At 37.3% G+C, this 15,771-nt stretch overlaps 1 protein-coding gene across 1 annotated transcript in view; it reads right to left on the reverse strand.

Moving 5' to 3' along the window:
- Nucleotides 1-322: 322 nt before the first annotated feature.
- LOC131432785 (uncharacterized) overlaps nucleotides 323-15,771 on the reverse strand; it is a 151,244-nt gene continuing 135,795 nt past the window's right edge. The window contains exons 6-9 of the mRNA XM_058599297.1: nucleotides 14,731-14,931; nucleotides 13,752-14,169; nucleotides 1,022-1,245; nucleotides 323-938 (exon numbers count right to left, since the gene is read on the reverse strand). Coding sequence (XP_058455280.1) covers nucleotides 752-938; nucleotides 1,022-1,245; nucleotides 13,752-14,169; nucleotides 14,731-14,931 — 1,030 coding nt within the window. The 3' untranslated portion in view covers nucleotides 323-751. The remainder of the gene's footprint in view (nucleotides 939-1,021; nucleotides 1,246-13,751; nucleotides 14,170-14,730; nucleotides 14,932-15,771) is intronic.

Below are 15,771 nucleotides of genomic sequence, written 5' to 3' on the forward strand. Positions count from 1 at the left end.
ATTTTCAAATGTTACATCAATTATCAGCTTTATGACCCTCTGATTTCATGGAACACGAAACAAATGCACGATTTTCCATAAAGTTACAAAGTTGCATGATTGATGAACGATCCTTTTAACAAGTTACAAAAGATTCACGTGCGGCATCTAAATTTTCAAAGAGGGTACGTGAAATTTGGTCAACATGACACATTGTTCTCAGGTTGGGTAAAATCGAGATCCAGCGTGGAAGTTGATAACGGAAAAGACTACGAAATTCAATCCCGTGAACATATGTAACGAGAGCCAATGATCCTTGCAACCAACAAGAATAACAACAGTATCAAACGTCAAACAGTATAATCTTTATTTTAACATCATTTCGTCTTCACATCGACAAAGGACCTAACTGCTAGGGTCTGTATTCTGCTCACTAATAAATTGTAACTGTAATACTTTGGGTTTACATTGCTTTAGTTTTACAATTCCAAACATCTGACTAGTGAATGGGATTTTTGGGTGAGGATGGATGTGCGCACAATTTCATTTACTTATGATCTATTTGGTAACTAATGTTTGCTTTTAAAACCTGCGTTATATTTTGATCAACTGGTCCAACTGCTGAGCAGTCCATACGTCAATACATCAATACATACATACTACGTTTTCTCGTTAATTTAGGAAGATAGTTTGTAGGAGTACCAATTATATACTAGTTGTTCTTATTTTCTTTCTTCATTTAATACAATCAGGACAGGTACAGCGAGGAGATCTAACAATCGTCATCGGTGATCTCGTAGCTTCCACGAAAATCACTGAGCGGTGTCACTTGAGTACTGTTCGGCGTCAGAAGCGGTGCCCCTTGCATCGAAATGGCCAACGGTAGTGCCGACGGGGTACAGAGACTGATGGTTCCCCGGCTGTCGGTCACGGATCGATACCTCGATGGGCGGCCCGATCTACGGAGGGAGAGAAGAAAACAGAACTCAATTATTCTCAACATTAGCTAGTGGACTCGCAGGGAGTCAAGAGCGAGCATTACTTTTCGCATCGGCAGCGCAAAAGTCGAATAAAAGCCGCCCGGAAGGTCTTATTGAAGATTGTGTAGATGATTGGATTGATGGTCGATGAGACGTAGCCCAGCCATAGGCAGATGTTGACTATCCGTTCCGGGACTTTCACTTCGGGACACGCCGCAAAGATAATATTCAGTATGAAAAACGGTGCCCAGCAGAACACGAAGGTGAAAAACACCAGTCCGAGAACCTGAAATGCAAAAAATAAATGTATGTTGATTTATCATAGTTAGTGCTAGTTTTGTTTGAGCTACCAATGTTGAACACCAGTTGGAAAGGTTAGTTAGAAATCACACAAAGGAGCCTGCAAAATTCATAAAAAGTTTCATCCTCGAGTTTTTTTTTCGGAATCTAACAAACATTGGTCAGAAAATGTTCTATTTAAACAAAGTGACAAAGATGAAATTCCAGTGGAGCGTACTCTCCAATAGATCGGTATTTTTTCATCTTTTGAAGAGCTTAGAACAGTCGAGCTATCGAACATTCTCATTTTACTCATATATCTATACAAATAAACATTTCTTGACAGCAGTACCTTTCTGAAAAAATCAGCTACCGAGATTTGAACAGCTGATATTAGTAATCTAATCTAAGTGCGCACGTTGTGTGCATCGTTCGTAAAAGCGACGTTGTATTTTCGGTACCGGTGCGTACTGGTTTTGCAACGTCATTTTATATGGCGGTTTTTAAGTTTTGACACTCATCGCTCTGTAATTACGGAGCCGGAAGTCGAATCTGAATGAAATTTCACAATTGCTTTTGAAACATTTCAGCTAAAATTAAGTTTTGACAAGATCTGCAAACTGAAAGAACTAAATAATCAGTTTTAATAAACTTGTAGTAGGTAAAGTTAGAGACATAACCGCGAGATTGACGTAAAACTGCTGTCGACAAGGGGCCGATCCCTGTAAAAATGCACATGTATTTTGGCATATTGTTCTACCCATGAATTTCAAGTAAAATCTCAAGTTACCATTTCTTCAACTTTCAACACAGCTGATAATTATTTCCACGAGCAAAATTTCGAACAAATCGGTTGCCTCTCATTTGACGAACGACGCACAAACTTTCCGCACCGAGTCGCGACACCAATAAAATTGGACTTGTATTTATTAGTGACGACACTTATTCTGATTAAAATTCGATTTTACGAAATCAAACTAATGAATATGAGGAAATGAAATGGTGACACTGAAAAGGGTTAGGAACTAAATGATTTGGTCGTAATTGCGGATTATAACACAATCATTTATGACCCTTAGAACTGTCGATTTGTACATGTATTCTCTCGTTGTGTTCATACTTTGATGAATTTTCTGCACTTGTTTGGAACGAAAACCGCTCTGCGAACGGTGAACATAGTAGGTCAAAATAACAAAATCGTTCGTTTTTTCCTGGCGTAGAAGGCTTAACTTCTTTTGTCCGTCCTGCAGCAGAATTGCACACAATCAATACTAAAATAATTTTAGTAAAGAGTTTTCTTTTTATGTGATTTCGTTTGCACAGTTTGCGAAGAAGCCAAATACTGGCTTATTTGCACTCTTTTGGTGCGAGTTTCACAATTAATTTGCACTAAACTGATTATGCTACCTTCGATGTTTAAAGAAGTAATCTTAATTGTTATTTAGATAACATTTAGAGCCATTAGGACAGCTGATTTTGTATAATGCTCCCCATCGTTGTTTTTTTCTCCAATACAAACGACCAGTAGCAATATGACGCAATCTCTCGAACTGCTCACAGTGCCGGTTGATTCCAAACTAAATCAATTTTGGTTAAGAACTTTCTTTTTACGTGATTTCATTTTGTAACTTTTTCACAAATGGGCGGTTCAGTGAATTCCAATCCGTTTTCACCGTTAAATACGTATTATTAATATTATTCTTATTATTATTATTATTATTATTATTTTTATTATTATTATTACTATTATTATTATTATTATTATTATTATTATTATTATTATTATTATTATTATTATTATTATTATTATGCGAGATATTTGCTGGATATTTTTTGTAATTTCTACTTCAGCTCAGGACATATCGACTCAGTTTTTTTTTCATCAATGGCTGAAACAACACACCCAATGGAGGAAACAGTCTCGCGAAAGCAAGCAAGTTATCAATTTACAGCATTCGTCACAAATTCAGAGCAAATTCGGGTTCTTGTCAATTACCTCCAAAAAACGGCTTGTTCAGCTTCGCGCACTTCATGTGAACTACATGATTGCAAAAACCCAAACACCCTATGAAATCTTCATTTGATTTAAAAATTTTGGTACACCGATTTTGTACACAAACCTCACTATGCAGACACTGAAGTTCAGATGGAGCTTCGAACGGGAAAAATAAAAAGACAACCGTCTCTTTTAGGAATATAAGAAGAACTTTGGTGTTCGAATATGTCAATTATTAACTCTAATCGTAGTTAGGTCCGTGCGGGTGCATCGCTGACATTACCCATTCATCTTTTCGGCACATGAACAATAGGGTGGGACAAAATATTGATTTCAGCTCCACTAAACTTTTCGTGTTTCTTTGGGTCCCATAAGCACCATGCAAAATTTTAGCTCGATCGGAGAAACTATGTTTTCGCGTCCGAGGTTTAAAGTTTGTATGGGATTTAGTATGGAGAAATTCACTTTTTACAAAAAAAAAACGTGTTTAATCCACCTAGCAGTGAGATGACACCTTTTTTTATCAATCCGCATGTGTTTTTTTCATGAATATTCTTCGGTTTTCATGACATTATTTTAATGACCGTCGTTTTAAGCTGCAATTTGACATTTTAATCACTCATTACTCTATCTAAAATGGTTACAATAGATTAAACTTTTCATGACATGTCGAAGTGAGTTCCACTTTAGAATTTACGGTAATTTAAGGTACTTCCAGAGCCGGTATTCAGGAACCAGCATAAACCAAACCGATTCGAATGGCCATATGACGAATAAATTGCAATCCTCCTGTAATTCCAGAATCGGAAGTCAGCATTGAATAAAATTAATTAATTTTGTGTGAGACTATAAGTTTATTTTAATTTGAATTTTTTTCTGAAATTCGATTTGGCTTTATTTGAGAAAACGATTGAGCTTTGAGAAACGATTCGATACTGGAGCCGGAATTCGAAAATCGGTGTAGCCGAAGTCAGACAAATTCACCTGATTAGTTTACATTTGTTTCAATATGTTTAAAAATCAGTATAGACATCTTTGAGAAATCGTAGTACGAGTTAAATTGTTGGGTGCCTTCCGAATCGAAAACTGAATACCACTAAAACTGAAATAAGTTTATTTGGTTGTCGACTATTCAAATCAGCAAATCTTAGATGATTCTTAGATATCATTTGAATCTTAGATCGGTTCAGCCATCTACGAGGAAAATAAGTTACACAATTTCAATTTCGTTTCACATATCATCCTGTAGTTCCGGAACCAGAAGTCGGATCCAAACATAATTCAGGAACCTTGTTTAGGAGCATACGAATTTTCATATGAAACTGAGTTTGTAGAAAACGGTTGAGTCATCTTCGAAAATAAGGTAAAAAATTGAGTGAAATTATTTGTCACATACGCATTTGCTGATCTCGACGAACTGATTCAAATGGTATATGGGTGTTTTGTTCTTCCAGCATTTATTGCTGTAAGCAGTTTAAATCAATATAGTTATGAAATTGTTCAGAATTCGGAAGTACTGCCATCTTTCCAATATGTCATATTCGAACGATTATGTTGCCAAAAACGAACCGTGCTAAAATTGGTCCGAGGCAAAATGTCATGAAAAATAATGCTGTTCACAGTCTTTTTGGTACTTAGAAACTATTGTATGTAACAGTATAAAAAATCGTGTTTTACGTTGCTCCCAAGCCTTTCTTTGCCATACAGCGCTCAGAACTTCTACTGCTGGAATATGGGGGAAAAGTCGCTTACACAAAAAATTCGATATCTCCGTTAAAAATGGACGGATTTTAACAATCTATGGCTTGTTGGATAGCTATTACCGTGCGGAATCTAAGTCTGAAAACATATTCTGTTTTCAAGGTCAATTGTGACAGATACTGTCAAAAAACTGAAAATTTTGACATAAAACTTCGTATAACTCAAAAAGTAAACATCCTATCTCAAACCCATTCAATAGCGTTTTGGGTGACGGGGAGACCTTTCATTTGCGACTAGTTTGATCAAAATCGGTCCAGCCATCTCCGAGATCTCTACCTCTTAGTTGACAACACACATACAGACACACACACGGACATTTGCTCAGTTCGTCGAGATGAATCGATTGGTATATGATTTTATATTTATAAAAAAAGGTAAAAATCGACTAGAGAACAACCTATGAACTCTAAAAATCAGTGCGTATGTCATTTTTGTAGGAAATTTATCGAGGAAGAAAAACTTCGAAGACTCCAAAACAATCCGACATTTGTAAAAAAAAACAGTTTTTAAATGAAAACCGACACAAGGTCCGAACGATGGCTTTTTCCTTAATATATCTAGCATCACTGCTGCTAGTGGTGGCAATATGATTTTGCTTTCTTTTATTATGCTATAGCGGTTGATCTGAGTTGTTTGTTGTCTTGACGAATGAAGAACTTTTTAAGTGACAAACCATGCTGCAAACCTTACTGTAAAAACACAAATATTTATGGGGCATTCCACGCAAAATCAGGCACCCAAAATTTTTTTTTCATCTATTTTTTTTCGGCAAAGAACTCGAAAATATTCGACACGGTTTTTTTTTATTTCAATATGGTACGTGGAATTTTCGAAATATAATTTTTTGAAGTTTCGCGTTTAAAAAAAAGCCTTTTTCAACAGCCTCTATTGTAAAATCCAATAAAGATATAAAAGTTCTTCCAAGACATGAAATATGCATCTTTTTCTTAGCTTTCAAATAAGCGATTCCATAAAACAACTTTAAGTGTTATTATAATGAAAAAATTGAAAATTAATAAACAAATAAAAACATTTAAGACTTGGGCCTAATTTTTTTCTTTTTTTTGTTGAAAATAGAAGCCTTAGGGGTTTAACTCAATCTTGGCAAAGTTTCAGAGTGGAAAGATCAATACTTTCGGGCCAGTGAATTTTTCAATTACGACCCGGAAGCGCGGAGCGTACCGCAGCGCAATTCGCTCGGATACGGGCTTAACTTGTCGACACATGTTGACACATGGCTTCAGTATGGCAAACCATAAGTTTTGAACCGATGGAGAGGTCAATCCAACTCACGACTGATTTTTAAAAAGGGCGTATGTATTTTTGCATTTCACAAAAATTACCTTTTTCAAATCGTTGTAACTCGGGAACTAGGAAAGTTAATTGTACAAAAATGGCAAATTTTTTTTCTCAATAATTAATTAGCTATGCATCGTAGAACAGATACCAGTTTATAACAAATCCCTTTCGAAACAGTTACAATACTACAATATGGGTTTCCCAAAATGTTCTAAACCTTTTCTTGGTTTTGTGTGTTTCGGAAAATTTTTCCAAATCACAGAAACCATAATTGGGAAATTAGAAGCTCAAAAGTGCAAGGTTAAATTGAATACCACGTTAAGCATTTGTGATCGCTGTCCTAGGCGGGCTTATAATGAAAGTCATACGTCGGAAACAGAAGGGCAGTCAACAACGGAACCACAACCATCCACATCGCAATACGATTTAGAGGAAGTACTTCAATCAACTCAGCATCTTCTGAAACATCAGTCGCGGCGGAGTATTCAAGAGCACACAACATTGAACACTTCAACAAGGGCATCGCAGGAATCAACGTGTCTCCGATATCAACGAAGAAAACCCGGAATGGTAATTATCCACGAGAAAAATATTCTGATATTTCAATAGGTATAAAAAAGCAAATATTCGGGTTCCCGGCGGATGAAGAAGATCCAGAATTACTCAATACGAGAGCAGCAGAGTTGGATGAAGTGACTACTAAAATGATAGAGCAGTTTGCTAAGCCTGATTGCACTAGGAATGAACAAGTGCGTTTGTTGTCAGTCTTGCCAAACTCTGGGTCAAAGGTGAAAATAGCCACCCAATTCAAGGCGAACAAAAACATTGTGTCGAAGGCAAGAGAATCAACGGACGAAAAAAAGCCAAAAAAAAAACGGGACGCAGCAAGAACGAAACGATAGAAAACGAGGTGCTTCAATATTTCAACAGCGATGACGTCAGCACAGTAATGCCGGGATCAAGAGATTGCGTCACAGTCAAAATGAATGGTAAGTGTGAACGCAAACAAAAACGATTGCTTTATTCATCATTGAAAGAAATTTATTTGGGTTATAAGGAGGAATTTCCAGATCGAAATATTGGATTTAGTACATTTGCAGCATTAAAACCAAAACACTGCAAGTTGCTTGGAAGTTCTGGTTCACATAACATATGTGTTCGCACAATCCATGAGAATGTTTCATTAATGATTCATGCTGTTGAAAATTATTTAAAATATGATGATAAGAATTATTATTTCAAAAAGCTATTATGTGACTCGTCAAAAAGATCCTACTACATCCGTGAATGCAAAGGTTGTCCAGCGACACAAGATCTGGAGAGAAGCGTTTTAGACAATTTCGAGGAACGTGATTTGACTGAGATAAGATTTGAACAATGGGTTTCTACTGACAGATGTGATCTAGAGAAATTTGTCAAACCAGTAGAAGAATTTGAAGTATATTTTTGCGAAAAATTAGAAAAACTTGTGAATCATGATTTTATTAAAAATCAGCAATCTGATTTTCTTGAAAAGGCAAAATGTAATTTAAAGACAGGAGAAATTGTAATTATTTGTGATGTTTTTTAGGAAATTTTTCATTTGTGCTTCAGGATGCTGTTCAAAGCCACTATTAGAGCAATGATCAAGCAACCGTTCATCCGTTTGAAATTTATTATAGAGAATCAGAAAAGCTTAAACATTTAAGTTTCATTGTGATTTCAGAAGTGCTTAAACACGATACCATCGCGGTTCAGGTATTTATTTCAGTCTCTGTAAATTTAAATCAACGTATAACATTGATGCTGAGTGGCATTTTCTTGCAACTTCTCATGGTAAAGGACCATGTGATGCACTCGGGGGTAATTTAAAGCGAATGGCACGACGTGAAAGTTTGGCTAAACTACATGAACATCCAATCACAACTGCAAAACAATTATATGAATGGGCAGAGCAGAATTGAAAGATATCATGAGGATATCACGAACAAATTTATTGCCTTTAACCTATAGAATACTACTATTCTACTGTTTAAATGATTATCTTTTAACGAGAAATTTAAATTTCGAATATATCTGTAAATTGTTTTAGCTGGAACTTCTTCATTTTTCAAAACAGCACGGATGGGATAGCCATCAATCTGTAGGTTTTAATAAGAACTTTATAATAAATGTTAACAAAAAAACCTGTTTTAATCCACCTAGTGGTGTAATTATGCCTTTCTCATGTACATATAATATTGTGGTATTCCATTCAAAATTTTTCTCTTCGATTTTTGAAAGAAACCAAGAGATTTTTTGTGCATAAAATACAGAATAAAACAGTGCTTTTATTGCGTAAGCCATCCTTAAAAAAACGAAGTGGGTTCACTATCATATGCACTTCCGGCACCGGAACCCGAGAACCGGTGTTATCAAAGTCGGTTCGTACGGTTACCAACTAATATGACACACAAACTCTACTAGTACGCAGTCTAAATTACGATTTAAATGTTTGTTGCATCCGAAAATATTTCAAGTGACGGTGTATAATTGAACACACTTTATCCTAAAACTCCGGAACCGGAATTCGGATCCGGATGAAATTCAGGAATTCCGTTTGTGACCACGAGACCTTTCATTTGAATCTCAGTTTGTGGAAATCGGTCAAACCATCGCTGAGAAAAGTAAGTGAGATTCGTTTTGGTATATATGACCACTATTTCCGGTACTTCCGGAACCGGATACCGGGAACCAGGATAGTTGGAATCGGTTTGTTTAGTTGCCTACTGAAAATGACTATCGATTTGTGTAGCTTCGAGACCAGTTTAGGAAATTTTTTACGTTTTTTGTTTCGCCGGTTTAAGTGACGGTGTACAATATTGGACACACTTTACCCTATAACTCCGGAACCGGAAGTCGGATCCGGATGAAATTCAGGAATTCCGTATGGGGCCACGAGACCTTTCATTTGAATCTAAGTTTGTCAAAATTGGTTCAGCCATCTTCGAGAAAACCTAGTGAGATTATTTGACACATACACACACACACACACACACACACACACACACACACACACACACACACACACACACACACACACACACACACACACACACACACACACACACACACACACACACACACACACACACACACACACACACACACACACACACACACAGACATTGCTCAGTTCGATGAACTGAGTCGAATGGTATATGACACTTGGCCAATTTTCACTAGTTTTTCCACAATTTTCCGGGCCAATTTTCACTAGTCGGTTTTTCAAGTGATTTCATAACCTTTCTATATGAGAAAGGCAAAACGTGCTTAATCCGCCTAGCAGCGAGATGATACCTTTTTTTGTCAATCCCCATGTGTTTTATGCATGAATATTCTTCGGTGTTTCAGTTTTCATGGCATTATTCTAATGTCCGTCGTTTTAAGTGGCAATTTGCGATTTTAATCACTCATTACTCTGTAATGTCGAACTGCAAATCGGATCGCATTTGAATCTAAAAGTGTAACAATCGATTAAACATTCTATGATGTGTCGAAGTAATTTCCATTTTAGAGTTTAGGGTAATTTGAGGTACTTCCAGAGCCGGTACTCAGGAACCAGCATAACCCAAACCGATTCGTATGGCCATATGACGAATAAATTACAATATTAGTGAGTCCAACTTTAAATCTTTTCGGGAATGTCATCTTCTATATCGCTGAAATTCGATTTGGCTTTTTTGAGAAAACGATTGAGCTTTGAGAAATGACTCGATACTGGAACCGGAATTCGAAATTCGGTGTAGCCGAAGTCTGACAAAATCACCTGAGTAGCTGTATAGTTTACATTTGTTTCAAAATGTTTGAAAATCAATGTAGACATCTTTGAGGCATCGTAGTGAGAATTAATTTTTTTGGTGCCAACACAACCAAAAATGAAACAAGTTTATTTGGTTATCGACTATCCAAATCTGAAAACCCGATAAACCTGAATAATTCATATGAAATATACATTTTTATACTGTCACCCTGTATCCCTGAAATCGGAAGTTGGATCCGACTGAAAAGCAAGATGTCTTATAGAATCTAAAGACTTTTCATTTGAATCTAAGATAATTCTTAGACTTCATTTGAATCTTAAAACGGTTCAGTCATTTACGAGAAAAATGAAATACACAATTTAAATTTCGTTTCACATATCATCCCGTAGTTCCGGAACCAGAGGCTGGAACCAAACATAATTCAGGAATTCAGGAATCTTGTTTGGAAGCATACGACTTTTCATATGGATCTGAGTTTGTAGAAAACGGTTGAGTAATCTCCGAAAAAAATTGAGTGAAATTATTTATTTTGAAATTATTATCACACACGCATTAGCTGATCTCGAAGAACTAATTTGAATGGTATATGGGTGTTATGTTCTTCCAGCATTTATTGCTATAAGTAGTTTAAATCAATATTATTATGGAATTGTTATCAACTCGAAAATGCTGCCATCGTATAGTTTATTTATGTCATATACAAACAATTATGTTGCCAAAAACGAACAGTGCTGAAATCGGTCCGAGGCAAAATGTCATGCTGTACACTGTCTTTTGGGTACTTATGTTTTTCCCAAGCATTTCTTTGCCAGACAGCGCTCAAAACTTCTACTGCTGAAAAAGGGGAAAAAGTCGCTAACACAAAAATATCGATATCTCCGTTAAAAATGGACGGATTTTAACAATCTAAGTCTGAAAATATATTTTGTTTTCAAGGTCAATTGTGACAGATACTGTCAAAAAACTGAAAATTTTGACATAAAACTTCGTATAACTCGAAAAGTAAACATCCGATCTCAAAACCATTCTATAGCATTCTGGGTGACGGGGAGACCTTTCATTTGCGACTAGTTTGATCAAAATCGGTCCAGCCATCTCTGAGATCTCGACCTCTTAATTGACAACACACATACACACACGGACATTTGTTCAGTTCGTTGAGCTGAATCGATTGGTATTTGACATTCGGCTCTCCTGGCCTCGGAAAATTGTTCTAAAGTTTAAGCGAATTTTATACCTGTTTTATATATATATAAAAAAGGTAAAAAAATCAAATTTTTTTTTCAGTGTATTTTTTTAGAGTGCCCAATCGATTCCCTACAACTTCTTCCTGAATGCCATTTTTGTATAATTAACGGTTTCCGAGTTACAACGATTTGAAATAGGCATTTTTTGTGAAATGCAAAAATACATACGCCCTTTTTAAAAATTCTCGAGTTCTTTACCGAAAAAATAGTTAGATGAAAAATAAATGGGTGGCTGATTTTGCGTGGAATGCCCCTTATGTAAATTATGCTTTTGTTTGCATAAAACAGTATTGTCCGTATCTTCTAAATTATAAGAGATAGAGAGTTTGTATTTTTGGAAAAGTTGAGGATTTGAGTTTTTCGAAAATATTGACTCCATTGACCTGTTTCTTCAAATTAAAAAAATAGACTTTTTTGAGTCTTTACAGTGAGTTTTGGAACATGGCTTGTCACTTGAAAAAACCTTCGTACTAAGCTGAGTAACTATCGTTAAGAAATCAAACAACTCTGATCAACCGTTCGAAGTTCAGTTCGGTTTTACATTTCATCCAAGTCAGTCGATAAAACAAAACCGCTTATGTTCGGGACAGAAAAAACCAAGTACAGTATTGTGTAGGGAACAATAGACCTCGAAATGAGTGAACCAAACGAACAAAAGCTACCGCCGACACGAAAGAATGCAATTGTTGTTGACTTCAGGCAGTGCAAAATTCGACCTTCAATACGAAAACTTGAAGGTTTGCTTAAGGAGCAAATGCATCTTGACATTAAACGTGTGCATTTACTTCAATGCAATAAGACAAATAATGTTATTTACGTCAAGTTTTATAAAGAGTTGAATGCAATTCAACTCGCAAAAGACAATAACAATGTGCACTATGTGGAGCACGAGACCATTAAGTACAACATTCCAGTATATATGGATGATAGTGCTATAGAAGTGCGTGTGCATGATCTTCACTCAAGCGTCACCGATTCTTATATTCGCAAAACTATGTCCCAATACGGAGAGATTCTCTCTATCGAAAAAGTGGAAGAATTGTTTCCCCGGTATTCTAAATGGCGTTTATTACGCATACACTTGATGTAGCCTATACCTTCTTGTGTAATTTTCGGTCAATATACACGAATTCCGTGCAAATCACTTGTTACCTATGGCAATCAGATGCCCACATGTAAATATTGCCAAAAAGCTGTTCACTACGGTAAGCCATGTGATAAACTGGACAAGGAGACAACCACACCAAAGGACAACGGTACTTCCTTCACACAAACCCCAAGCAATCCCAGTACACCTTTGACAGCCACCAACAACAATGAAGCATCCCCTTCAACGAATCCATCATCATCATCCCCTATAGAACAAACTACACCGGCTGCAGTTAACAACTTATCCTCCAACCAACCAGCAATTGCAACCAATATACAACAAGGTTCATCTACAGCAACTAGCTACGAAAAGAAGACGGAAATCGACAACAATACCATCAATGCGGCAATGGATGACGAGACGAACCACAAACGAAGTGCAATCCTCGCAGGCGGGAAATGGAAGCTCCTCTCCCCCTAGAAAAAGGGTGACAACGAGATCCAACTCAAAAAAAAATTATTTAAAAAATCGGCTCAATCGGCCACGTACGCTTGTACGCAAATAGGCCTGAATAAAAGATATCGTTAAAAAAAACCGTTCGAAGTTTTTCTTTCTCGTTAAATTTCCTACAAAAATGAAATACGCACTGATGTTTAGAGTTCATAGGTTGATCTCCAGCCGATTTTTTTGTCAAAAGTAAACTTCGCCATAGTAAATCCCATATAAACTTTAGACCTCGGGCGCGAAAATATAGTTTCTCAGATCAAGCTAAAATTTTGCATGGTGCTTATGGGACCCAAAAAGAACACAAAAAGTTTGGTGGAGCGAGAAAATAAATTTCATGTTTTTCTCTACAACCTTGTCCCACCCTAATGAACAACCTTAGTTTGGAATTTATTGCTGTGTTATTGTGGTGATCAAACATTGCATTCAAGTGCACCGCAAACAAATCGCTAGCCTTAACTACCGACCAAATTGCACCTACAAATTTTTACAAAGTTGCTAACCAAATACTGCACGAACGGAGCAAATTTATTGTGTTGAGTTTCAGAAGATATATTGATAATAGAGATATAGGTGAACGAGAGAGGGAGAGGGAGAACTCTGACGAGTTAATATATTTGCCCGGTGATATGTCAACCTGACAGAAATCTTGAATTCTGCTTATAATATATACCCTTTGGCTCTCGGAGAAAAAAAATGAGCTTCCACAGTGAAATCTACTTGTACCAACTGTGAATTCAACCAGCAAACGGCACCAATGGGAATGCAGTGCACTGTACGGGGTGTTAAAAGTAGCGAACCGGGCGAGTAATAATGAAATGCAATCAATTATACCTTGGTAGCTTTTTGCTCCGTGGCCACCGCGTTCGCCGAGAGGTTGCTACGCTTTTTACTAGCCAGAAATTTCAGATTGAAATTTATGCTCGGCGTTGGCACACTGTTCAGGTTCAGCCGGAAGGAGCGAAATTTTTGCCGCCGTCTCGTCTCCCGCTCGATGCTATCGGGCGTTTGGGTGCTCTGGTCGCAAGTGCCGCCCGGCTGCGGCGAATGGCGATGATGATGATGGCGCCGGTTGTGATGATGGTGGTGCTGCTGCGGGTGGTATTGATGCAGTTGCTGCTGCTGGCCCCGCTTCAGAACTGCCCGTGAGCCTGACCCGGCGATTGGAGTAGAAGGGCTGCTGCTCACCGGACCGCCGGTTCCACCGTTGCTGTACCCGGTTACCGGGTGTGCTCCCGAGATGATGCCAATCCTGCACGGAAACGGGAAAGAAAACCTTTTTATTAGAGCAAAGTGAAAGAAACCGGGCTGGTAATTGAATTTCGGAATCATGCATTAAATTTAATGATGGCGATCGGCGTTTTTTTTTGCTGTTGCTGCCAGTAGGTGACTGATTGTTCGTGAGTGGCGAATCAGACCCAATCAATCCGACAGAGCAACTGTTTACTTCTGTATTTAACGATAAGCTAGGTGAAGACACCGTGTTTTAAATTCAAAGTAAATGTCAAATGGAGAAGAACTTGAAAAGATTCCATTTTTTTTATTTGAAATGGTGGAATTCCCACATTTCAGTAGGTAATCCAATTCAACCATGTTCGCATTTCTCGTCCCGGTAGAGACGATTAAAGGTTGAAAAATGAGACCAGATGCCATGTTTTAATTAACGAATTTAAAAAAAACGTATCGCGAATCAATCTATTAGGAAAGGTTGGAAATTTCTGTGAAATTTGATCTTGCTGGAAACCTGCACAAATGTTTCTCTCCGACCCGGCTATCGTTTTCAATTTTGACCAATCTCGTAGTATCAACCTACCGGTCTAAATTTGACCCATGAAGCCGCCACGACGCCATTCCGGTGGGGGACTGCTGTTTGCAGTTGTTATTATTCATGTTATTCCTCTGCAGCTCCAGCGAGTCTTTGGAAACAATTGCACAGGACGTATCCGCTTGAAGTGGGAGACCAGCTCCCGCTCCAGTAGATGAGTGCTTTGATACTGCCATACGACCACCGAGCCTATAGGAAAGAGAAACCGATTTGTGAAATGGAATTAATTTTTTTTAAAGGGAATAGATTATTTTAAAAATTTTGTTAATGACATCTTCTGTCTTCTGTCTTCTGTCTTCTGTCTTCTGTCTTCTGTCTTCTGTCTTCTGTCTTCTGTCTTCTGTCTTCTGTCTTCTGTCTTCTGTCTTCTGTCTTCTGTCTTCTGTCTTCTGTCTTCTGTCTTCTGTCTTCTGTCTTCTGTCTTCTGTCTTCTGTCTTCTGTCTTCTGTCTTCTGTCTTCTGTCTTCTGTCTTCTGTCTTCTGTCTTCTGTCTTCTGTCTTCTGTCTTCTGTCTTCTGTCTTCTGTCTTCTGTCTTCTGTCTTCTGTCTTCTGTCTTCTGTCTTCTGTCTTCTGTCTTCTGTCTTCTGTCTTCTGTCTTCTGTCTTCTGTCTTCTGTCTTCTGTCTTCTGTCTTCTGTCTTCTGTCTTCTGTCTTCTGTCTTCTGTCTTCTGTCTTCTGTCTTCTGTCTTCTGTCTTCTGTCTTCTGTCTTCTGTCTTCTGTCTTCTGTCTTCTGTCTTCTGCCTTCTGTTTCTGTTTTCTGGTTTCTGGTTGCTTCTGGGTTTTGGCTAAATTCTTACTTCTTTACTTCTTTACTTCTTTACTTCTTTACTTCTTTACTTCTTTACTTCTTTACTTCTTTACTTCTTTACTTCTTTACTTCTTTACTTCTTTACTTCTTTACTTCTTTACTTCTTTACTTCTTTACTTCTTTACTTCTTTACTTCTTTACTTCTTTACTTCTTTACTTCTTTACTTCTTTACTTCTTTACTTCTTTACTTCTTTACTTCTTTACTTCTTTACTTCTTT

The sequence above is a fragment of the Malaya genurostris genome, chromosome 2, assembly GCF_030247185.1.
Source record: "Malaya genurostris strain Urasoe2022 chromosome 2, Malgen_1.1, whole genome shotgun sequence".
Lineage (NCBI taxonomy): Eukaryota > Metazoa > Arthropoda > Insecta > Diptera > Culicidae > Malaya > Malaya genurostris.